The sequence below is a fragment of the Cervus elaphus genome, chromosome 32 (genome assembly GCF_910594005.1).
Source record: "Cervus elaphus chromosome 32, mCerEla1.1, whole genome shotgun sequence".
Lineage (NCBI taxonomy): Eukaryota > Metazoa > Chordata > Mammalia > Artiodactyla > Cervidae > Cervus > Cervus elaphus.
Window position 1 is genome coordinate 33,997,326 of NC_057846.1, and position 27,190 is coordinate 34,024,515.

General features: G+C 38.8%; 1 protein-coding gene across 1 annotated transcript in view; it reads right to left on the reverse strand.

Moving 5' to 3' along the window:
* Positions 1-27,190, reverse strand: part of GTF2E2 (general transcription factor IIE subunit 2) — an 80,606-nt gene that overhangs the window by 23,580 nt on the left and 29,836 nt on the right. Inside the window, exons 4-5 of the mRNA XM_043893567.1 lie at positions 5,449-5,556; positions 3,721-3,903 (exon numbers count right to left, since the gene is read on the reverse strand). Of these exons, the coding sequence (XP_043749502.1) occupies positions 3,721-3,903; positions 5,449-5,556 (291 nt within the window). The remainder of the gene's footprint in view (positions 1-3,720; positions 3,904-5,448; positions 5,557-27,190) is intronic.

The window sequence follows — 27,190 nt, forward strand, 5'->3', positions numbered from 1 at the left end:
GCAATGTGAGAGACCCAGGTCTGATCCCCGGGCCTGATCCCCGGGTCTGATCCCTAGGTCAGGAAGATCCCTTGGGTCTGATCCCTGGGTCAGGAAGATTCCCTGGGTCTGATCCCCGGGTCAGGAAGATCCCCTGGAGAAGGGAATGGCTACCCACTCCAGTATTCTTGCCTGGAGAATTCCATGGACAGAGGAGCCTGGCGGGCTACAGTCCATGGGGTTGCAAAGAGTCAGACATGACTGAGCGCATAACACTTCAGGCATCAACGTGTGAACCACACACTTAACAGATATGTAAAGAACATTTCATCCAAAGGCAACAGAAAGAATCTATACTATTCTCAAGTGCCCACGTGACATTCTCCAGAATAGTTAATATGATAAGGCACAAAACAAGCCTTAACAAATCACATCAAGCACCTTTTCTGACCACAATGGTATATAAAACTAAAACTCAATTACAAGAAGAAAGCTGGAGGATTCACAAATAACAACAGAATAAGTCTACTACATATGAACAAGTTCTGTTCTGAGAGCACATTCCTAAGTCCAATTTGTTAAGTCCAACAAAGCTAGCTAGCCTAGATACCCAACTAACACAACAGGTTATACAATATTGTACTGTAATAGATTTATAATACCTTTCATACAAATAATACATAGAAAACAAAACACAAAACATTTTTAACCTTACAGTACAGTTTCATGAAAAGTACAGTAGTAGCATACAAAAGCTGGCATGCCAGGGCTGGCATCAAGTCAACAGGCAAGAAGAGCTACTGGCTGGAGGAGGGAGAGGAGGTAGGAGATAGCAGAGCTGAAGGATCGTCAGCAACAGGAGATGGAGGAAAAGCTACAATTTCACCCGTGTCTTATGTGATTGAACATAGAAACACACATTTGCCTTTTTGAAAGTTTACTACTTGAAAGTTGGTATGTAGGGGACTTACTGTATGCTGCTAATTGCTGGGTCAAAGAAGAAATTTTTAAAACACCTTGAAAAAATGAAAATGGAAATACAATGTGCCAAAACTTATGAGAGGTTAAAAAAATAGCAATTCTAAGAGGAAATTCAGTTATAAATGCCTACATTAAAAAGCCAGAAAAATCTAAAAAAAACCTAAACTTACACCTCAAGAAACTAGAAAAAGAACAAATGAAGCCCAAAGTGAGTAGAAGGGAGAAACTAACAAAGATTAGAGTGGAAATAAATTTGAGAGACTAAAAAAGACAATGGAAAAGATTAATGAAACTATAAGCTGATTCCTTGAAAAAATAAACAAAACTGACAAAACTTTAGCTTAACTAACCAAGAAAAAAAAGCAAGAAGACTCAAATATATTAAATCAGATATGAGATTCATGTTGACATATGGCAGAAACCATCACAATATTGTAAAGTAATTATTCTCCAATTAAAAATAGATTTTTTAAAATTGGAAATGAAATAGGTGTCACAACTAATATTACAGAATAGAAAAAATCATAAGAGACTAGTATGATACATATGCCAAAATTGGAAAACCTAGAGGAAATGAATAAATTTCTACAAACGTATAAACTATCAAGACTGAACCATAAAGAAATAGGAATTCTGAACAGATCAATAATTAATAGAATAAGTAATCAAAAATCTCCCATCAAAAGTCCAGAACAATTGCACTAGTGAATTCTACCAAACATTTAAAGAAGAGTATCAATCCTTCTCAAACTCTCCCCAAAACCTGAAGCGATGCATCAAATTCATTCTGTGAGGCCAGCACTACCCTGATACCAAAATGAGACAAATATGCAACAAGAAAAGAAAACTGCAGGCCAACATCCCTGATGAACACAGATGCAAAAATCAACAAATACTAACACACCAGATTCAACAATACATTAGCATAATCACACACCACAATCAAGTGGATTTACTCCAGGTATTCAAGGATGGCTCAGTATCTGCAAACCAATCATGATACAGCACATTAACAAAATGAAAGATTAAAGTCGCGTGCTCATCTCAGTAGATGTAGAAAAAGCATTTGGCAAAATTCAAAATACACTGACCATAATGCTCCACAAGATGGATGCCAAGGTGACATATCTCAACATAATGAAGGCCATATATGACAAGCCCACAGTTTACATCAAAATCAACAGTTTAAAGCTGAAAGCACTGCCTCTGAATCAGGAGCCAGACAAGGATACCTACTCTTGCCACTTTTATTCAGAGTACTGTGAAGTCCTAACCAGAGCAGTCAGACAAGGAAAAGAAATAAAAGGCATACAAATTGGAAAGAAGTAAAATATCACTTTTTACAGACTATATTTTATACACCTCCCTAAAGACTTCACCAAAAAGCTAGAATAATGAAATCAGTAAAGCTGCACAATACAAAACCAATATACAAAAAATTTGAGTTTCTATAAATTAACAACTATCAGAAAGAAATTAACAATCCCACTTACAACTACATCAAAAAGAATAAGGTACTTAGAAATAAATTTCACCAAGATGAATAATCTCTACACTGAAAATAATAAGACAATGATGAAAGAAACTGAAGAAGACTCAAAAAATGGAGATATTCTGTGCTCATGAATTGGAAGAGCTAATACTGGTAAAATATCTATTACCACCCAAAGGAATATAAAGAGTCAATGCAGTCCTTTTCAAAATTTCAGTGGGATTTTTCACAGAACTAGAACAGTGCTAAAATTTATTTGGAATCACAAAAGATCCTATCCAAGCCAAAGCAATCTTGAGAAAGAACAACAAATCTGGAGGCATCACACTCCCAATATCACAAAGGAAAATTACTGACACAGTATGGCACTGACATAAAAAGAAACATGCAGATCAATGGGACAGAACAGAGAATCCAGAAATAAACCTGTGCCTCTCTGGTGAATTAGTTCGTGACAAAAGCGCTAAGACAATACAACAAGGAAAGGACAGTCTCTTCAATAAATGGTTCTGTGAAAACGGGACAGCCACATTCAAAAGAGAGAAATTGGACCACTATTTTATACCATAAGCAAAAATTATCTTAAAATGGATTAAAGACCTGAATCTAAGACTTGAAACCATAAGAATCATGGAAGAAAACACAGGCAGTAAGCTCTGTGACATTCATTTTGGCAGTTTTTCAGATTCAACATTAAAAGCAAAGGCAACAAAAGCAAAAATAAACAACTGAGACATCACACTCAAAAGTTTCTGCACAGCAAAAGAAACATCAACAAAATGAAAAGGCAACCTAATCAATGGGAGAAAATATTTGCAGAAAATACATCTGATAAGGTGTTAATACCCAAAATACATAAACTCATGGAACTCAACAGCAAAAAGAAAAAAAAAAAAATACCCACTCAATTAAAAAATGGGCAGAGGATTTGAACAGACATTTTTCCAAACAAGACACACAGGTGGTCAAGAGGTACATGCAAAAGATGCTTAACATTACTAATCATCAGAAAAAGAAAAACACTTATGCCATTGAGGAAATCTTTCCAGACACATTTTGAAGAAACAATTATACACAACAACACAAGAAAGATGTCAAAGCTACACAAAAATGACTATGCCCTATTCTGTTCTGTAGCACAAAACACAAATTTCAAATCTTCAACTGATGGAGAAGATTTTAAAATAACATTTTTTAAATCTTGATTTTTTTAAAGCCAAAAGACATTATCAAGTTATATTAAGGTATAGAAACAAAAGAGAGGTTACCTTGACAGCTTTCTGGGAATTGGGCAGTCCTTCCTCGATGTCTTCTAAAAGAATTCCTCCTAAGCCGCGCTGGTCATGTTGATCTAAGAGCCTAAGTAGAGCCTTCTTATCTTTCAAGTTGTACTTGGGCTTAAAGGCATACTTCCCATCTATTACTTCAATTTTGGGATTATTGACTAGTGCCTGTAACAGTGACACAATTCCAATATATTAACAAAAGGAAATATCATATATACATTATTTAATTCTACTAATATTAAAAAAACAATACCTAATACAGAGGCAAATTAAATATCTTGTGGATATCAACAGATCGAAAAAACAGGCTATCAACAGGATACAAAACAACATGCAGAGATCAGCTTGGTGCTCACTTTTTATTTAAAAAAAAAAAAGAACTTTATTATTTACATAGAATCTCTGGATAAGAAAGAAACCAATTTATTAGAACTGCTTTGAAGAAAATGTACCCATATTCTTTCAGAAGACAAAAGAGGTGAGAATAAAAAACACACCTATTAACATCAATAGCCACTGCCTACCCACCCTCAAAGTATCACATATCGGGATTATAATGTCAGAAACACTCCCCTGGGATGAACATATCAAAAATCAGCCTGCCCACATGGTATCAGAGGGCACCAGCAGCTGTGGAAGGACTTGAAGAGGACCAGAGTGGTACAGATACAAAATTACCTATAAGTCAGTTGAGACTGAAACTGAGAAGGAATACAGAAATTTCTGAATATAATTATGTCCCCAGTCAGTCCTGTTGTATTGCTAATACCAGAAGGAAAGCTCTTCAAGAAAGAGCAACCATTTTATTTTCTTCTACAGCTGCCAGCCGGACCGTGAAAGGATAAAAAAACAGAAAGAAGAAATGAGGACAGAACAGTAATTAAAATAACCTTTACCTAACGTCAGTAGTCCATGAAATTTCAAAACTAGGAAAAGCATCAAAAATGTGGATCACCACCATTTGTATATCACTAACATAATGAGCTACAATGATACTGCCTAACTAGTTCATTTTACATTATGAAAATCAAGACTATCTTGCTTGGTAAAATAAACTGAATTCTATTTTAGGAACTTTACATTTCACCTTTAAAAATCAGCACTGGTCTTAGAAAGTTGCTTTACTGAATTGTCATTCCATACTTAGCCAGAAAAGAGACAAATATCTCAATTTTTATTTTAAAGTGCTACTCATTTCCAAATTAACACAGCCACTGACTGTTTTGAGATCCGTTTTCTTCCAGTGCTGTGTGTATATACACAAACTATTCGTGGTTATTTTTCCAAGTGACTTGCCAGAGGCAGGAGCATCACTGTCAACTCGAAATAGCAGCAGCAGTACAACAAATACGTTTCTTAACAAAGCATCTCGCTTTCCCTGTGCTACTTCATGTTTTAAATGTCCCAAAACAGAAACAATACAATCTGCCAACACATACATTACAAATTTAGCAATTCAAAATAAGCATCAATTATTCTGTAAAAACTTAAAAATTAGTAGTGACTGACTTCTTTACAACTTTAATGCTACTGTCTCTGACATTTTAAAATAGATACACAGAATATATGAAAACAAATCAATCCCAAAATGTGTATGTTAAAAAAAAAACCCTATACCAATTCTTTTAAGAAAAAACTTATCAGATTTCAGTATATGAAAACCCTACTTACAGTAAAAAATTTTTTACAATAATTTAAGACTATTCTTACCTCACTCATTAGCCATTGCTTCTGCTTGAGTCCAATATCTAAATGTTGCGTTTCATCCAAAATTTCTTCTAAAGTAAGGGGATGTGTATCTCCTCGCTGATGCCGTGTCTATTGAAGAAAGAAATTGCTATTTGAAGACAATTCTAAAATGCTAGATGCATTAAATAATAGGGTAAATGAATCTTTTCAGGAATGTAGAATGTAGACTGGTACAGTTATACTGATGAAGAGAATGGACTATAAAATCAAAACTGAGTTCAAACTTGAATCTACACAAAATCAAACAAAATGAGAAAAAATATTTACAATTCTTATCACAAAAAGTTAATCTTCCTAATACTTCAACAGTTCCAAAAAGCTAACAAGAAAAGGACCCAAAAATAGGAACATACAAGTCACAAAAAAAGAAATGCTAATGACCATCAACGGAGGAAAAGATACTCAACTTCCACTAAGATACTGCTCATCTATTACTCTGGCAAAAATCCTTATTTGACAAGTCAATTGGTAAGGCTATAAGGAAACACCCTCTAACACACCACTGGTAAACAGTGCAAATTGATACGATTCCTTGGAAGGGAATTTGGCAACAGAAATGCACTTAAACCCTTGATCCAGCAAATCCACTTCGGAGCATTTACCCTAGAAGAACTACAACATAGAAAAGCAACAAGGTTACCTGCAGCATCCTTTATAAAAGGAAAATATTAGAAACAACTCAAGTGGCCATCAATTGACCTGAGTTTGAGCAAACCTCAAGAGATAGTGAAGGAGAGGGAAGCCTGGCGTGCTGCACTCCATGGGGTCGCAAAGAGTTGGACATGACTGAGTGACTGAACAACAAGGGCCCATCAAAAGAGGACTGATTCAATTACAGCATATGGATGCTACTATACAGATGTTAAAAAGAGAAAATGCAGATGTTCGCAATGTAATTTGCAAACATGTCCAATACGAACTATTATGAAAAATGTGTTGATACCAAATACTGGTGAGGATGTGGAGGAACAGGACTCTCATTCTTTGCTGATGGAAATGGAGATGGTATGTGCAGAGTACATCATGAACTGTATAAAGAAGCTCTTAATGACACAGAAAACCACAATGGTGTGGTCACTTACCTAGAGCCAGACATCCTGGAATGCGAAGTCAAGTGGGCCTTAGGAAGTATTTCGACAAAGCTAGTGGAGGTGATGGAATTTCAGCTGAGCTATTTCAAATCCTAAAAGATGATGCTATGAAAGCGCCACACTCAATATGCCAGCAATATGCTGAGTTTGGAAAACTCAGCAGTGGCCACAGGAGTGGAAAAGGTCAGTTTTCATTCTAATCCCAAAGAATGGCAATGCCAAAGAATGCTCAAACTACAGCACAATTGTGCTCATTTCACATGCTAGCAAGGTAATGCTCAAAATCTTTCATGCTAGGCTTCAACAGTACATGTACCAAGAACTCCCGGATGTACAAGCTGGATTTAGAAAACACAGAGAAGCCAGAGATCAAACTGCCAGCATCTGCTGGATTACAGAAAAAGCAAGGGAATTCCAAAAAACATCTGCTTCATCAACTACGCTAAAGCCTTTGACTGTGTGAATCACAACAAACTGTGGAAATTTCTGAGAGAGATAGGAATACCAGACCACCTTACCTGAGAAATCTGTAGGTAGGTCACGAAGCAACAGTCAGAACTGGATATGGGACAACAAACTGGCTCAAAATTGGGAAAGTAGGACTTCCGGTTCAAGATGGCACAGCAGAAGGACGTGCGCTCCTCTGCTGCGAGAACACCAAAATCAAAACTAGCTGTTGAACAGCCATCAACAGGATTCTGGAAACTACTGAAGAAAGATACCCCATGTCCAAAGACAAAGAAGCCACAGTGAGACGGCAGGAGGGGCACAATCAGGATAAAGTCAAATCCCACACCCACCAGGTGGGTGACCCACAAACTGGAGAACAATAATAGAAAAGCAGTTCTCCCACTGTTGTGAAGGTCTGAAACTCCACGTCAAGATTCCCAGCCTGGGGACTCGATAGAGCAACTGGGAATCCCCAGGGAATCTGACCTTCAAAGTCAGCAGGATTTGATTCTAAGACTTCCACAAGACTAGGGGAAACAAGAGACTCCAGCCTTGAAGGACACAAACAAAACTTTGCACACACCAAGACTCAGAGGAAAGGAACAGTGACTCCACAAGAAACTGAACCAAACCCACCTGCTAATGTCAGAGAGCCTCCTGTGGAGGCCTGAGTCAGCGGCTCACCACAGGGACAGGGGAACGGGCAGCAGCTGTCTGGGAAGGTCCCCTTTGGTGTACACTCTCTTGGAGGTCGCCCTTAACTGGACCATAGAGCTCACAGACCCCGGGCTGGGTCGCCTCAGGCCAAACAACTACTAGGGAGGGAGCACAACCCTACCCATCAGCAGATAATTGGAGTCAAGTTTTACTCAGCACTGCAGATGGGGACTGCAGCCATGAAATAAAAAGACACTTCTTTGAAGAAAAGTTATGACCAACTTAGCATATTAAAAAGCAGAGACATTACTTTGCCAACAAAGGTCCATCTAGTCAAGGCTATGGTTTTTCCAGTAGTCATGTATGGATGTGAGAGTTGGACTATAAAGAAAGCTGAGCACCGAAGAATTGATGCTTTTGAACTGTGGTGTTGGAGAAGACTCTTGAGAGCCCCCTGGACTGCAAGGAGATCAAACCAGTCAATCCTGAAGGAAATCAGTCCTGAATATTCATTAGAAGGACTGATGCTGAAGCTGAAATTCCAATACTTTGGCCACCTGATGCAAAGAGCTGACTCACTGGGAAAGACCCTGATGCTGGGAAAGATTGAAGGCGGGAGGAGAAGGGGATGACAGAGGATGAGATGTTTGGATGGCATCACCAACTCGATGGGCAAGAGTTTGAGGAGGATCTGGGAGTTGGTGATGGACAGGGAGGCCTGGCATGCTGCAGTCCATGGGGTCGCAAAGAGTCGGACACAACTGAGTGACTGAACTGACTGACTGACTTTAGTCAGCAAGGCCCTGCCCACAACAGCAAGACCCATTTTTTCCCCACCACCAGTCCCTCCCATCAGGAAGCTTACACAAGCCTCTTAGCCTCCTTCATCAGAGGCCAGACAAAAGAAGCAAGTAGAACCACAATCCCACTGCAAGTAAAACAAAACCACATTACAGAAAGTTAACCATCATGAAAAAGCAAAGGTAACTCCTAGATGAAGGGACAAGAAAAAAATCCAGAAAAACTACTAAATGAAGCTTAGATAGGCAATCTTCCAGAAAAAGAATTCAGAATAATCATAGTGAAGATGATTCAGGATCTCTGAAAAAGAATGGAGGCAAAGATTGAGAAGAAGGAAGAAACGTTTACCAAAGACCTGCAAGAACTAAAGAACAAACAGAGGTGAATAATACACTAGACAGAATCCATAGCAGAACAACTGAGGCAGAAGCATGGATAAATGACCTGGAGGACAGAATGGTGGAAATCACTGCCACAGAATATAGAAAAAAAGAATGAAAAGAAATGAAGACAGCCTAAGACACCTTTGGGACAACATTAAACAAACGAACATTCACATTATAGGGTTCCCAGCAGGAGAAGAGAGACAGAAAGGACCTGAGAAAATATATGAAGAAATAATAGCTGAAAACTTCCCTAACATGGGAAAGGAAATAATCAACAAGTCCAGGAAGCACAGAGAGTCGCAGGAAGAATAAACTCAAGGAGGAGCACACAGAGACACATAATGATCAAGCTGACAAAAATTAAAGATAGAGATAAAATATTAAAAGCAACAAGGAAAAAACGACAAATAGCATACAAGGGAACTCCCATCATGCTATCTATCAGCTGATTTCTCAACAGAATCTCTACAAGTCAGAAGGGAATGGCAAGATATATTTGAAGTGATGAAAGGAAAGAACCTATAACCAAGAATACTCTACCCAGCAAGGCTCTCTTTCAGATTTGATGGAGAAATCAAAAGCTTTTCAGACAAGCAAAAGTTAAGAGAATTCAGCACCACCAAACCAGCTTTACAACAAATGCTAAAAGGACTTCTCTAGACAGAAAACAAGAGAAGGAGAAATTTTACATAAAGAAAATAAACCCCAAACAGTTAAGAAAATGGTAATCGGATCATACATATCAATAATTATTTTAAATGTAAATGGATTAAATGCACCAACCAAAAGACACAGACCGGCTGAGCAGATGAAAACACGTGCATGTATGTACTTCCACTTACCACATTACTCTGCTTGATCCCCTGAACTGTATGTAATTATTTCATATTGTTAGGTTAATCATGTTCCCAGTATAGCTTGCAATTGTAATTATCTTTTTGTCTGGCTATTGATTTTCTGAAACAATACAAATGCCCAGGGATTGCTTTTTTTTTGCCAGAACTCCAGATATGTTTCTAAGGAGCAGCCATGTTGAAAAACAATTGAACTATATGAGGATCTTTTACTTTTATCTAGGTTGTTTCACTTTTTCTATCACATATTCAGTGTTCACATTTAATTTAGTTTATGTTTTCCAATTTCTTCATCACTTTTTTTTCTTTTGATGTTCTTTATCAGGCACAGTAGAAAAGCTTTTGCATACATATATATACATAATATGTATAATACATGTATTTAGAAAACTTATGAATTTTTGCCTAACTAAAAAATTTATGACATTTTGATTCCACGTGCTTGACTTAATATAAATAGAAAGCTCAATTTCTAATTGAAAAAAAAAATAGATATGCAACAAAGGTTTTTACTGTGTAACACAGGGAACTATAGTCAATATCTTGTAATAATTTATAATGGAAGATAATTTCAAAAATAACATGTGTATAGCTGAATCACACACACAAAAGAATTCTACTTTCTGAAATTTAGTGATGTTTATCTTTTTGCCAGTTTTTCTAAAATGCCCTATGGAGACCTAATAAAAATGTATGACATTCAAAATTTTAAATATATTTGTGTAGGATAGATTAATATAAATTAATATCTATTGTATTTAAATCATTAATGCCATCATTCAAGATGCTCCTATTCTTATTTTTTATGCACTTGATAAAATACTCTCAGAGAAATGTTAATGTCTCATGACAATTACATATTTTTTATTTTCCCTTACATTTCATCTGATTTTTGCTTTATGTATCTATTCTTTGTTGTTAAGGTGTCTAATGGTGTAAGATGTCTATATTCTTTGTAGTTTTATCATTAAAAATATTCCTCTTTGTTTCATTTAAAATAAATTTTTTAAAAATTGGGAAAGGTGTATGTCAAGGCTGTATATTGTCACCCTGTTTATTTAACTTATATGCAGAGTACATCATGGGAAATGCCAGGCTGGATGAAGCACAAGCTGGAATCAAGACTGCCAGGAGAAATATCAATAACCTCAGATATGCAGATGATACCACACTAAAGGCAGAAAGTGAAGAGGAATTAAAGAGCTTCTTGATGAAGGTGAAAAAGGAGAGTGAAAAGGCTAGCTTAAAACTCAACATTGAAAAAAATAGAGTCATGGCATCTGGTCCCACCACTTTGTGGCAAATAGGTGAGGAAAAAGTGGAAATAGTGACAGACTTCATTTCTTGGGTTCCAAAATCACTGTGGACAGTGACTGCAGCCATGAAATTAAAAGACACTTGCTCCTTGGAAGAAAAGCTATGACAAACCTAGACAGTACATTAAAAAGCAGAGACATCACTTTGCCCACAAAGGTGCATAGAGTCAAAGCTACGGCTTTTCCAGTAGTCATGTACAGATATGAAAGACTATAAAGAAGGCTGAGTGTTCAAGAATTGATGCTTTCAAACTGTGGTGCTGGAGAAGACTCGAGAGTCCCTTGGACAGCAAGGAGATCAAATCAATCAATCCTAAAGTAAGCCAACCCTGAATACTCACTGGAAAGACTGATGCTGAAGCTCCAATACGTTGGCCACCTGATGCAAACAGCCAACTCACTGGAAGAGACTCCGATACTGGGAAAGATTGAGGGTAAGAGATGGGGGCGATAAGAGGATGAGATGGTTGGATGGCATCACTGACTCAATGGACATGAGTTCGAGCAAACTCAGGGAGATAGTGAAGGACAGGGAAGCCTGACGTGGTGCAGTTCATGGGGTCACAAAGAGTCAGACACGACTTAGTGACTGAAAAACAACATATTAATTATATGGCATTCTGAAAAAGCTAAACTATGGAGACCATAAACAATTTAGTTGCTGGTAAGGGTTCTCTGGTGGCTCAAATCTTAAAGAATCTGTCGGCATATGCAGGAGACCCAGGTTCAATCCCTGGGTCAGAAAGATCCCCTGGAGAAGGGAATGGCAACCCACTCCAGTATTCTTCCCTGGAGAATTCCATGGATAGAGGATCGTGGCGAGCTACAGTCGATGGGATAGCAAAGAGGTGACATGACTGAACGACTAACAGTTTCACTTCCAGGGTGAAGAGGAACAGAGACATAAACAGGCGAAGGATAAGAGGATTTTTAGGGCACTGAAACTATGCTGCACGATACTGTAGGTGATGGATACATTCACTGTACATTTGTCAAAACCTACAATCCGTGTAACGCCAAGAGTGAATCCTAAAGTAAACTATAAACTTCAGGTGATAACAATGTGTAGGTTCAAAGATTGTACCAAATGTACCACTATTGTGCAAGATACCCATAGTGTTGGATGTTGGGGGGGTGGGAGAGGACACACACACACACATATACTTTCTGTCCAGTTACGTTGTAAACCTAAAAAAGTAAAATCAGGTTAAAAACTTTTACTTACATACATACACAAACACACACAGAATGGTATGTTATTTAGTAACAGAAGGGAATCCTGCCATTTGCAACAACATGGGTTGGACCTTGAGGGCATTATGCTAAGGGAATTAAGTCACACAGAGAAAGACAAATACTATATGATATCACTTATATATGAAATCAGATAAACTTACAGAGAACAAATTAGTGGTTGCCAGAGGTGGCATGGGGGATAAGAGGGGATAAGAGGAAAGCAAAATGGGTGAAGGTGGTCAAAAGGTACAAACTTCCAGACAAGTAAGTCGCAAGGACATAATGTACAACACAGTAACTACAGTTAACTATACTTTACTGCATAATATATACATATATCAGGTCATTACGTTGTATACCTAAAACTAACACAATACAAAGTATATTTCAATTTTAAAAAATTAAAATGTTTTAAAAAAGCTTATGTTAAAAAACACATAGTATGAAATCTTTTATATAGGAAGGGAGAAAAACAAAAATACATATTCCTACTTTGTTTCCACATAAAGAACCACGAAAAAGTGACAAAAAAGCAATAAATGAGACTACCTATAGGAAGTAAGGCAGGAGAGAAAATAAGTAGAATTAGAGCCAAGAACAAGACTTCTTCATTTATACCTTCTCATATTGTTTTTCACATTCAGCGACATATTACTTACTCTAAACAACAACAAAAAAAGAGTTAAAAAGAAATATTCCAGGCCTAAGCTTCATAACTGTTGGGCACGTTTTTGAGCCTCTCTGGGCTTCAGTCGGGCCACTATAGAACCAGAACAAAAATATTTCAAAGGTATGTTTAGAAAGCATATAAAGATACAAAGCCTGCAACTCCCCTGGTGGCCCAGTGGGTGAGACTCTGCTTACAATGCAAGAGGCACCACACGAGCTCAATCCCTCGCCAGGAAACCAAGACACCACATGCTGCAGAGCGCGGCCAGAGACAAAAGTACCTGAAGCTGGACACATACCATGGAGAGCCATCTACTGAGCACTTGCTGTTAATTCATTCTCTTACTTGGTAACTCCCATATGCCAGAAGTACTGCAGTGAGACACAATGAAATGCGAAGCACTTCTGCCTTTCAAGAGCTCCCAAAACAGGGTCAGAGCTAGACGTACATACATGAAAGTTAGGTATATAATTAGCTGCCCAAACAACAGGGACACTCGGAGGAAATGAAAGAAAAGCTGAATGGGGACAAACCTCTGAACGGTGACTAGAGAAACAGGAAGGAGCAGCTGTGGTACAAGCGCACATCATCCAGCGCTACGAGGGCCGACCCACCTGAAAGCTTTATTAAACTGTCTAATTTAAAACTTCCCCTTAAAAATGATGTTTTACTAATACTGAATGTGAACTGACACCACAAGACTCCCCTGGCTTCATGTCAGATGACCCACATTTCAGATGGTGACGTGTGTGGAGGAATCCTGAGAAAAGAGTGGGAATCCCACGTGACAAGGGGGTTGACCGACACGACCTCACTCATTCACTCTTAGCCTTCTGCAGCACACTACAGTTTATCTGCTGTAAGATTCCAGCACTGTGGTGAATTTTTTTTTTTTAGGACCTTTAAAATAGACTGTACAATGATTTTATTAACCTGTTAGTCATAACCTATTTAATCCACTTAAAACTGAGTCACAAATTTGTTTTACAAAAAGGCAAGTGTTTCAAATTTGTTAGCTATTTCTAAGATTACAGAGGTTATTCATAGTTTGCTAACAATTCCTTCAAAGTAAAACTAGCATTTTAACAAAGTGTGAAAGTAACAAAGCAACTATTTTGGAAAGCAACTTATGAACAAAGAGCACTTTGAAAAAGAACCTTTAAGAAATATTTCCATCACTTTGTGACTTCAGAGTTTAAAATTTTTAGGAATAAAAACTCACACCTGCCTATTTTCAAAATTTTAGAAATTTTTTATTTTTAATCTTTATTTTTAAAAACGCTTCCAAACAAAACCCTTCAGTGAGTTTCAAATCAATACATCAAAAATATAAAAAATTATAAATCCTTCTGACATATTTGCATGAATTGAATGACATAAGCAAAGATGGAAATGTACTAACTAAATTGCCTAATGAGTTGACAAGAATATTTAAAAAAAACTACAAAAATTTTTGTAATGTAATACTGTGACTGTGTCACTAGAGAATCCCCTCCCCCAAATACTGCATCCTCTCCCCCAGGGATATCCATGTCCAAACCCCTGCAACCTGAAGTGTTACCATATATGGCAAAAGGGCCTTCACTGATGTGACTAAAGATCTTGAGATAGATTACTGTGGCTTACTCCATGGGCAGTGATCGCAAGTGTCCTGGGGAAAGTCACAGTGAATGTGAACAGTAGCAGATGTGACAACGGAAATAAGAGGCTGGAGAGATGGAAGGAAGGGGCCAAGTGTCAGGAAACACAGCTGGTTTCCAGAAGCTGAAAAAGGAAAGAGAACAGAAGGTCCCCTCAGAGTATCCAGAGCAACCACCCTGGCTACAGCCCAGTGAGACTGACTTTGGACTTCGGACCTACATAACTGGAAGATAACGAATTTTGTGTTATTTTAAGCCACCAAGTTGGTGGTAATTCGTTAGAGCAGCAATAAGAAACCAAGGTAAATATTTTCCTCCCTGCAGATCTAAAAATCTCTGTATTTATAGCTATGAAAGCAAATTAAAACCCAGGATTCAAATACACTAAACTTGTGTCTTAATTTTTAAGACACAAGTCACTTTACAGAAAAAGCTAAATGAAGATTTTCAGACATGATGAATGACATATTGCTTTCACTGAGCAAAAGAGCTATTAAGAAAACATTTAATCTCGACTTTAAAAAAAATTCCTAATTCTGTGCAAGTTTAAAACATACACACACTTCATCTGTGCAGTAGTACATTAGCACTTATAAAAAGAGTAGGCCAGAAAAAATTTAATTTTGGGGTGACTAATCAAAAACAGGTGGAGACTGGGACTTCCCTGGTGGTCCATTGGTTAAAATCTGCCTGCCAATACAGGGGACACAGGTTCGATCCCTGGTCAGGGAACTAAGACCCCACACACTGTAGAATAACTAGGCCCGTGTGCCGCAACTACTGAGCCCATGCGCCTACAGTCTGTTCTCTGCAACAAGAAAAGTCACCTCAACAAGAAACGCTCGCACCTCAGCTAGAGAGTAGCCCCCACTCATTGCAACTACAGGAAGTCCATGCACAGCAATGAAGACCCAGCAGAGCCATAAATAAATAAAACAGGTGGAGATCAGTGCTGCACTTTGCACTAGTACTTTGCTTACTTTGGATATATGTAATATATTTGTACATATTTTGGATATATGGACCTGGAAAAGCCTAGCCTAAAGGAGAAAGAATAAGGGAGTTTAGGGTAATTTTACTTGTCTAAGGACAGCCAAATCAAGTCCTTCAAAGTAATTATTCCATATTCTTCATTGCCACTAAATAATCAAATTTCATATATTTTCCTTAATTTTCTTCACATTAAAAACTTCTCCCCCACTATAATAATTTGTAAAATTATCAAAAAGCTAAGTTAAACTGGAAACAGAAGCAAGTAAGAATGAAGACAGTTCAAGAAAAAAATTGAGAAAGCACTAGCCATGTCTGTTATTACTCGTTTTAATATTTAAAATAAGTGGGACTTTTAAAATTAGAAAAGTACAAAGATGGAATACTCAGTATACGAAAGCCTAACCATTTTCAAACTATATAAACAGAGAAGCCAAAAAACACAGCTATCAAACTGTCAAGGGAAAAGATATAAGAAAATATGAGTGACCAGCAAAGAAAAAAAAGAACAAGAGATATAAACCTGAGAAACTTAAAATTACTTTTATTTCTTGCTCTTAGATCAAGAACTAAGAAAAATGGGGGAGCACCTAGAGAGAATACTCAATACTATAAAGCTAAAGACTCCAGTTTCCAGTGAAGAGTATTACACATCTTTGTTCAATTTCTTCCTGGTTATTAGATGATTTTTGGTGTACTGCACTTTGAAATTTTACTGTCTAATTTCCTTGTTATTTTGTAGAGACTGATTTTAGCAATACTGACTCTGTATGTAGCAACCCTATTAAACATACTGAATTCCAACAGTGGGCAAATTGTCTTGGCTTTTCTACTTACTTAATCACGTCCACAGTTTTACTTCTTCCTTTACAACTGTTAAATTTGTCATTTCTTTTTTCTTGCTTTATTGCACTGGGTAGGACTTCCAGCATAGTATAGAAGTGATAAGTAAGTATCTTTTTATGACTTCTGAGGAAAAGCACTATTTCACCATAAGCATGGAGGTTTTCATAGACACGCTCCCTTTACTGGGTTTCTCCACTATTGTTCCACAGAAATCTAGGGATCATTAGGATGTTACTAGGTGTACCATAAGAAATTATGATTTAAAAAATGATTTACAGGAGCAAAAAAGCAGCTCTGCTCATATAACAGGAAATTTGGGACAAATTCTAAAACAAGGAATCTTCCATACTGGGACTCAACTGCCCCCTTCTGATCTGCTGTTGTAAATGTTGCAAAACATGACCATGTAGTAATAAAAGTAAAATTCTGTGAGTTGTTCATATTTTTTGAGACATTTTTTGCAAAGTTCGTATTACTTGTTGTTTTATCCTTTATTAGCGACTGTTTTATAAACATGTCCAATAGTTCGCTGTGATGATTTCTGTGATGATTTCAACACAAGAGAAGACTCTACACATGGACATCACCAGGTAGTCAACACCAAAATCAGACTGATAATATTTGTTGCAGCCAAAAATGGAGCAGCTCTATACAGGCAGCAAAAACAAGACCGGGAGCTGACTGTGGTTTAGATCATGAACTCTTTATTGCCAAATTCAGACTTAAATTGAAGAAAGTAGGGAAAAATCCCTAGACCATTCAGGTATGACCTAAATCAAATCCCTTATGACTATACAGTGGAAGTGAGAGATAGATTTAAGGGACCAGATCTGATAGACAGAGTGCCTGATGAACTATGGACGAAGGTTCATGACATTGCACAGGAAACAGGGATCAAGACCATCCCCATGGAAAAGAAATGCAAAAATGCAAAATGGCTGTCTGAGGAGGCCTTACAAATAGCTGTGAAAAGAAGAGAAGCGAAAAGCAAAGGAGAAAAGGAAAGATATACCCATTGGAATGCAGAGTTCCAAAGAATAGCAAGGAGAGATAAGAAAGCCTTCCTCAATGATCAATGCAAAGAAATAGAGGAAAACAACAGAATGGGAAAGACTAGAGATCTCTTCAAGAAAATTAGAGATACCAAGGGAACACTTCATGTAAAGATGGGTTCGATAAAGGACAGAAATGGTATGGACCTAACAGAAGCAGAAGATACTAAGAAGAGGTGGCAAGAATACATAGAAGAACTGTACAAAAAAAGATCTTCAGGACCCAGATAATCACGATGGTGTGATTACTCACCTAGAGCCAGACATCCTGGAATGTGAAGTCAAGTGGGCCTTAGAAAGCATCACTATGAACAAAGCTAGGGGAGGTGATGAAATTCCAGTTGAGCTATTTCAAATCCTGAAAGATGATGCTGTGAAAGTGCTGCACTCAATATGCCAGCAAATTTGGAAAACTCAGCAGTGGCCACAGGACTGGAAAAGGTCAGTTTTCATTCCAATCCCGAAGAAAGGCAATGCCAAAGAATGCTCAAACTACCACACAATTGCACTCATCTCACATGCTAGTAAAGTAATGCTCAAAATTCTCCAAGCCAGGCTTCAGCAATATGTGAACCGTGAACTTCCAGATGTACAAGCTGGTTTTAGAAAAGGCAGAGCTCCAAAGAAGACATACAGATGGCTAACAAACACATGAAAAGATGCTCAACATCACTCATTATCAGAGAAATGCAAATCAAAACATCAATGAGGTATCATTACACGCCAGTCAGAATGGCTGCTATCCAAAAGTCCACAAGCAATAAATGCTGGAGAGGGTGTGGAGAAAAGGGAACCCTCTAACACTGTTGGTGGGAATGCAAACTAGTACAGCTACTATGGAGAACAGTGTGGAGATTCCTTAAAAAACTGGATATAGAACTGCCATATGACCCAGCAATCCCACTCCTGGGCAAACACACTGAGGAAACCAGATCTAAAAGAGACATGTGCACCCCAATGTTCATCGCAGCACTGTTTATAATAGCCAGGACATGGAAGCAACCTAGATGCCCATCAGCAGACGAATGGATAAGAAAGCTGTGGTACATATACACAATGGAATATTACTCAGCCATTAAAAAGAATGCATTTGACTCAGTTATAATGAGATGGATAAAACTGGAGCCCATTATACAGAGTGAAGTAAGCCAGAAAGATAAACACCAATACAGTATACTAACGCACACATATGGAATTTAGAAAGATGGTAATGATAACCCTATATGCAAGACAGAAAAAGAGACACAGATGTATAGAACAGACTTTTGGATTCTGTGGGAAAAGGCGAGGGTGGGATGATCTGAGAGAACAGCATCGAAACTTGTATATTATCAAGTGTGAAACAGATCGCCAGTCCAGGTTGGATGCATGAGACTAGTGCTCAGGGCTGGTGCACTGGGATGACCCAGAGGGATGGGATGGGGAGGGAGGTGGGAGAGGGGTTCAGGATGGGGAACACATGTAAATCCATGGCTGATTCATGGCAATGTATGGCAAAAATCACTACAATATTGTAAAATAATTAGCCTTCAACAAATAAAAATAATTGGGGGGGGGGGGGGGAAGAAAAGGCAGAGGAACCAGAGATCAAATTGCCAACATCTGCTGGATCATCGAAAAAGCAAGAGAGTTCCAGAAAAACATCTATTTCTGCTTTATTGACTATGCCAAAGCCTTTGACTGTGTGGATCATGATAAACTGTGGAAAATTCTTAAAAGAGATGGGAATACCAGACCATCTGACCTGTCTCTTGAGAAACCTGTATGCAGGTCAGGAAACAACAGTTAGAACTGGACATGGAACAACAGACTGGTTCCAAATAGGAAAAGGAGTACATCAAGGCTGTATATTGTCACCCTGCTTGTTTAACTTACATGCAGAGTACATCATGAGAAACGCTGGGCTGGAAGAAGCACAAGCTGGAATCAAGATTGCAGGGAGAAATATCAATAACCTCAGATATGCAGATGACACTACCCTAATGGCAGAAAGTGAAGAGGAACTAAAAAGCCTCTTAATGAAAGTGAAGGAGGACAGTGAAAAAGTTGGCTTAAAGCTCAACATTCAGAAAACTAAGATCATGGCATCCGGTCCCATCACTTCATGGCAAATAGATGGGGAGACAGTGGAAACAGTGTCAGACTTTATTTTTTTGGGCTCTAAAATCACTGCAGATGGTGACTGCAGCCATGAAATTAAAAGATGCTTACTCCTTGGAAGGAAAGTTATGACCAACCTAGATAGCATATTTAAAAGCAGAGACATTACTTTGCCAACAAAGGTCCGTCTAGTCAAGGCTATGATTTTTCCGGTGGACATGTATGGATGTGAGAGTTCAACGGTGAAGAAAGCTAAGTGCCGAAGAATTAATGCTTCCGAACTGTGGTGTTAGAGAAGACTCTTGAGAGTCCCTTGGACTGCAAGAAGATCCAACTAGTCCATCGTAAAGGAGATCAGTCCTGGGTGTTCATTGGAAGGACTGATGTTGTAGCTGAAACCCCAATACTTTGTCCACCTCATGCGAAGAGCTGACTCACTGGAAAAGACCCTAATGCTGGGAAGGATTGGGGGCAGGAGGAGAAGAGGACGACAGAGGATGAGATGGCTGGATGGCATCACCGACTCGATGGACATGGGTTTGAGTGGACTCCGGGAGTTGGTGAAGGACAAGGAGACCTGGCGTGCTGCGATTCATGGGTTCACAAAAAGTCGGACACGACTGAGCGGCTGAACTGAACTGAAGATTTCTGAAGGTGAGCTCCGTGATAGAAGAAGATTCAAGCCTAAGCCCATGAACAATCCTTATCAGGTTGTTGTTGTTCTTTAGTCACTCCGTCATGTTGACCCTTTGCGACCCCATGGACTGTAGCCCACCAGGCAGGCTTCTCTGTCCATGGGATTTCCCAGGTAAGAATACTGGAGTGGGTTGCCATTTCCTTCTCCAGGGGCTCTTCCCAACCCAGGGATTGCACCTGTGTCTTCTGCATTGGCAGATGGATTCTATGCTACTGTGCTACCGGGGAGGCCCCTCTAATCATTAGGTTGGTGGAACTATAATCTTCTAAGCCATCTCACTGCACCAGTGCAACAAGAGATACCAAAAGAGCCTACCATTACAATGAGAGTTAGTAATCAATGCATTTTACCAAAGCCTGATAATCCACAGGGTCCTATTCCATTATTCACCACCATGGCAAACAACTTATAACGGTTCAAGCATTCACCACCATGGCAAACAACTTATAACGGTTCAAGCAAAACTGAAAATACACTTAAGTAGAAATAACAGGCACTGGAAAAGTCAAGGTACTTACCGTTTTAAATAGCTGTTGGAAATCTCAAACCAGAGTAAAAGTTTCGTTTAAAAAAGTTACATTCAGTGAAAAGGCTCAGGAAGCAAGTTATAGTAAAACTTATTACTCAGAAAAGGGGGGTTGGGGGATATCCCACTGCTAGCAGGAACCCTAACACCATCACATCAAAGGACAGCGAGTAAAATGCTCATTATGAGAAACTGAAAAGTATCAAACAGTTTAAGTCAACGAACGGATGACGTATCACATGATGCTGATGAGGCATATTTAACAAACTGAGAAACAACAGCTTGTCTATCTAGGCTGACAAACCAACAGATTTCACCAATAAATGTCATGCAGTAACATCTGTCAAGTTTTTAAATGATGGTGAATTTCAAGAAAAACTCTGCTACTGCAAAGAACCATGAGGAAGCAAAGAGAAGGACATTTAAGGTGGTGTCTTTATATTTGGAAACAAAGGTCTGTCTTGGAGGAACCGTGCTGGTATTCTTATTGATGTGTCCGATCAATGGCTGGCTCAGTACAAGGTTTTACCTCTCGTTTAAAACACACACACACACACACACACACACATAGATATATAAATAATGATGTTACCACAACACACTGATTTCTTCAGAGAGGTACCAGTATCAGAAACCTTTGGAAATGAAAAATGTCTTAAATAATGGTACAAAAATGGTCTGCTTTACACAAAGACCAGTACACTTGGGCACAGAAATCTCCTGCTGCATACAGAAATCCAGTGGCTTAGCAGATTTCTCTCAAAGAACATTTAAGCTGACAGGTGAGTTACAGAGGTGCTTTCAAGAAAATAGGAAACCATACTTCACTGAGTGCTCTGAAGATGAAAAAGGACTGCAGAAACCAGCTTTCTTTGCAGACTTTTTTTTTTTTTAATTATATGAACCAGATGAACAAGTTTCTGCAAGGCTTTAGAAAAAAATGTTCTGACTTAGTGACTTCTGATTTTCAAAAGAAAACAGAATCTTTGGAAAAATCATGTAGCAAAAGGAAATCCTGCTATTTGGGTTTGAGAGCGAGGAAGGATGTCAGTAAGTCTCAAGCATTACTGAAATGTAGATGTAGAAGGACGACATGACAAAAATCAAACAATATTTTCCCTCCTTTTCAATGAAAAAGTATGCCTGGCTGAAGGACTCTTTCTTTCTCTGGCTCATCTGCTCATCTGTGAACAAGTAAACTGCCTACCTGAGTAAGGTTAAAAAAAAAAAAATTAAAGGAGCTTCCCTGGTGGCTCAGCGGATTGGATCCCTGACATGAGGAGATCCCACATGCTGAGGAGCAGCTAAGCCCGTGTGCCCCACCTACTGAAGCCCTCGAATCCGAGAACCCACACTCCACGAGAGAATCACAGCCGCGAGAAGCCTGTACATCACCACTAGAGAGCAGCCCCCCTCGCCGCAACTAGAGAAAAGCCCATGCAGCAACGAAGATCCAGCACAGCCAAAAACAAACTAATTTTTAAAAATTAAAGAAAAAACTGAAGTTTACCTATACTACCGACTTGCATTAGAGTTGATATCCTTTCTGGAGAGGCGGAACCTCACACACATAAAAAGAGTAGGCTAATAAACAGGGCAAAATATATACAAAGAAAATCGTTTTCTCTACTTAAATGAACAATTATTATTGGCTATGACAGTCACAACTTACAGATTAAGTAATGTACATGAGCTGTAGGTATAACAATTTTTTAAAATAAGAGATCCCTGAGACCTACAACTTATTTCAAGGCTTCCTTCAGAGTAACAAGACTGTTGCTGCTGCTGCTAAGTCACTTCAGTCGTGTCCAACTCTGTGCGACCCCATAGCCGGCAGCCTATGAGTTTGAGCAAACTTTGGGAGATAGTGAAGGACAAGGAAGCCTGGCGTGCTGCAGTCCTTGGGGTCTCCAAGAGTCAGACATGACTCAGCAACTGAACAAGATTGAGAAAGGCCATTCTATTGTCCTAAGGAACTCTGCTTCTATTACTAACTTGTTACAAGTTTTTATCATAAACGGGTATCAACTTTTATCAGAAGCATTTTCTGTATCTAAAATGATCCTATGATTTTTCTTATTTGTTCTGTTAATATGACTCACACTGCTGCTAAGTCACGTCAGTCGTGTCCGAGTCTGTGCGACCCCACAGACGGCAGCCCACCAGGCTCCTCTGTCCCTGGATTCTCCAGGCAAGAACACTGGAATGGGTTGCCACTTCTTTCTCCAGTGCATGACAGTGAAAAGTGAAAGTGAAGTTGCTCAGCCCGTGTCTGACTCTTCGCGACTCCGTGGACTGTAGCCTACCAGGCTTCTCCGTCCATGGGATTGACTAGGCAAGAGTGCTGGAGTGGGGTGCCATTGCCTTCTCTGGACTCACACTGATTGATTTTCAAATAGTAAAAACTCTAACATTCTTAAACTCTACTTCATCATGACATATTATACTTCTTAGATATGAGTGGATTTGGTTTGTTCCTACCTTTTTAAGGATTTTTACACCTGTATTTATGAGAGATACTGGTCTATAATTTAAATTCACTTAAAACTATAAATAAATCCAGGTTCGTGACCCAACCCTGCTGTCAACCAAAGATGTGCCTATGAGTCAAGTCATTTAATTTCTCTGAACTTCAGAGTTTTGAAATTCAAATATGATTGTCTGAATTAATTCAGACAGAAGCTAGCCCAGTGGTTCTCAACCGTCAGTGTGAATCGGAATCACCTGAAGGGCTTGTGAAAACCAGACTGCTGAGCTGTACCCCCAGAGTTTCAGATCAGTAGACCCAGGAAAGGGCCCAAGAATATGCACTTCTTACAAGTCCCCTGGAGATGCTGATGCCACTGGTTGGAGAAGGACACTTTGAGAACCACTGAGCGAGGCTAAACCACACTAATGTTTTCAACATGATGTTTTACATAACTGAGGTACAACCACCTAAAGGGGATCAAGAGAAAAATCATTCGATCAAAAACAAAGTACACCATTAACTTGCCATCTGAGAATTAGAACAGTGTCTCATATGGAGCTAATGGTGTCCACTGAACCTTCTCCATACAATTTCTACTTAATTCTCATTAAGCAATTAAAGAGAGCTCTTCCATCAGTGAATGAGTAAACCATGAGGAGCATTTTGTTTTGCCTTTTTTGTTTTCTAAGTTCCTGGCTTTATCAGCTCTTCAGAGTCGAAAACTTTTCAAGAAAGAGTTTACAGATCATCTTTCACGCGTACTCTTTCCCTTTCAAAATAGAGCCACCCTCTTTTTACTAAAAAAAAAAAAAAAACAAAAGTTATAACTCTCACCTCCACCCAGAATTTATAATGCATTGCCTGAAGGCATATTAAAACTCCAGAGACTCAAAAAAAAAAAAAAAAAAATGCTGTTTGGGTGAAGCCTTCATAAATGATAACTGAAGTATCATAAACTATCCACTATAGACAGGGTTTCTTCCCATACTAAATATTTTTCTGAGAGTTAAAAATAGGACCCTTGCTAGGACATTCTAAATTCTGAATTCTGATGAATTACAGTTTGTGGGCAATTGAGAGCCAAACCTTTCAATAACTCTGTCTCTTCCATCTCCACACACCCCACGTTCATGCCATACTGTCCAACAACACACTGCTTTTAGGGGAGAATCTCCAAGGAAAGGAACCATTGACAAGAAACCTCTAATGATAAAAGTAAACTTTTTTCAAGTATTTTCAGATAAGTAATCTCTTCAGTAATTCTCAAAATGCATTCCTTGAACATTTATTAGCTTGAAAGAAAAGCACATTTAAAGAACTGAAGAAAAATCAGTAAAGGAGGTTGATTCTTTTCAATGTAACAAATATTTCCTGGGACTACCAAAATGTTCAAATTATGCTACATAAAATGCACAGACAAAAACCACATATGAACTGTTTTAGATTGAGTGTGCATTATTCAAGATGGTAGTTAAAACCTACTCAATCAAATCATACCATAAAATGTTTATTCTAATTAGTCAATTCTCATTACATCTTTTAAATAATACTTCTACCTCCTATTGAAAAAAATAAGTCATAGCTAGCTATAAAACCAATTCGTTTTTAGCAAAAGTATCCTTCTCCTTCTTTATTAATCACCCCAAACTAAAATTTATAGTTATTTCTGAACCATTCCATTTATTTATAACTAAAGGCTGAATACTAGAGATTAAAAGATACACACACATTTAGAAAAGGAGTAACACGATTTAACACACCCTTGCTTCATAAATATTTGATTATTTCATTTTTAACAATGCAATGTAACATGATGGCAAACCACATATTTATTTTTTCAATTATTATAACAATGAACAAATTCATTCTTTTTATGCATGTAATTTTAAACTCAACTACCTTAGTAGTATGTTAGTATGCATTCCATACTATATTTCTCAGTGATTATTACTTAAAATATTAACCTGTTTATTCAAACTTAATAGTGAAAGATCATAAGATTACTAGACCTTAGAAGATGGCGCTCATCTTCTCCTGCGAGACCACAATTTCAACTAGCTCCTGCACAATCTTCAAGAGGAGAATGTTGGAACCCACCAAAAAAAGATACACTATGTCCAAGGGCAAAGAAGAAGCCACAGCAAGATGACAGGAGGGACACAGTCACGTTTAAAATCAAATACCTCATACCCGCCAGAGATGCTTGGAGGTCACAAATAAAACCTTGTCCGCACCAGAACCAGGGAAAGCAGCAGTGACGCCGACAAGAGACTGAGCCAGACCTGCCTGTGAGTATTTCAGAGTGCCTGCGGAGGCATGGGTCAGCAGTGGCCTGCCGTGGGGACAGGGGCTCTGACAGCAGCAGTCCTGGGAGGCGTGACTTGTAGCTAAGTCCTCTTGGACGACGTCACCATTAGCCCCTATAAATATAGACCCGCCAGGATGGCGAAACACAAACCGGACAACAATTACACCAAAAAAGTTCTCACACTGTTGCACAAGTTCTAGGTCCCACAACAGACTTCCCAACCTGGGGATCCAACAAAAGGAATGAGAATCCCCAGGGAATCTGACTTTGAAGGTCAGCAGGACTTGATACAGAACTTCCACAGGACTGGGGAAACAGAGACTCTTGGCAGGCACAAACAAAACCGTGTGCTCACCAAGACCCAGGAGAAAGGAGCAGTGACCCCACAAGAGACTGAGCCAGACTTGGCTGTGAGTATCTGGGAGTCTCTGGAGGAGGCATGGGTTGACAGTGGCCTGCCGTGGGGTCAGGGACACTGACTTGCTGGCGTTAAGTCTTTTTGAAAGAGGTCAGAGGTCACCATTACTGCCATTACCCCTACTATAATTAGGCCTCAGGCCAAACTAAAGGGAGGGAACACAGCCCCAGCCATCAGCAGAAAACTGAATTAAAGATATACTGAGCAAGGCCTTGTCCACCAGAGCAAGACCCAGTTATCCCCACAGTCAGGCAGTCCCTTTCATCAGGAGGCTTGCACAAGCCTCTTATCCTCATCCATCAGAGGGTAGACAGAATGAATACCATAATCACAGAAAACTAGCCAAACTGATCACATGGATTACAGCTTTGTGTAACTTAATGAAACTAAGCCATGCTGTGTAGGGCCACCCAAGATGGACAGGTCATGGTGGAGAATTCTGACAAAACATGGTCCACTGGAGAAGGGAATGGCAAATCACTTCAGTATTCTTGCCTTGAACCCCATGAACTGTATGAAAAGGGAAAAAGCTGTGAAACTGAAAGATGAATCCCCCAGGTCAATAGGCGACCAACATGCTACTGGAGAAGAGCAGAGAAATAGCTCCAGAAAGAATGAAGAGGCTGAGCCAAAGCAGAAATGACACACAGTTGTGGATGTGTCTGGTGGTGAAAGTCAACTCTGATACAATAAAGAACAATATTGCATAGGAAACTGGAACGTTAGGTCCATGAATTAAGGTCAATGAATGTTAGGTCCATATCCAAGGTTTGGTTGTGTTCAAATAGGAGACAGCAAGAGTGAACATGGACATTTTAGGAATCAATGAACTAAAATGGATGGGAATGGGCGAACTTAATTTAGATGGCCATTATATCTACTACTTGGGCAAGAATCCCTTAGAAGAAATGGTGTAGCCCTCATAGTCAATGAAGGAGTCTGAAATGCAGTATTTGGATGCAATCTCAAAACCAACAGCATGATCTCGTTTCAAGGCAAACCATTCAATTCCACAGTAATCCAAGTCTATGCCCCAACCACTAATGCCAAAGAAAATGAAGTTGAATGATTCTATGAAGACCTACAAGACCTCTGGAAATAACACCAAAAAAAAGATGTCCTTTGCATCATAGGGAACTGGAAAGCAAAAGTAGGAAGTCAAGAGATACCTGGGTAACAACTAAGTTTGGCCTCA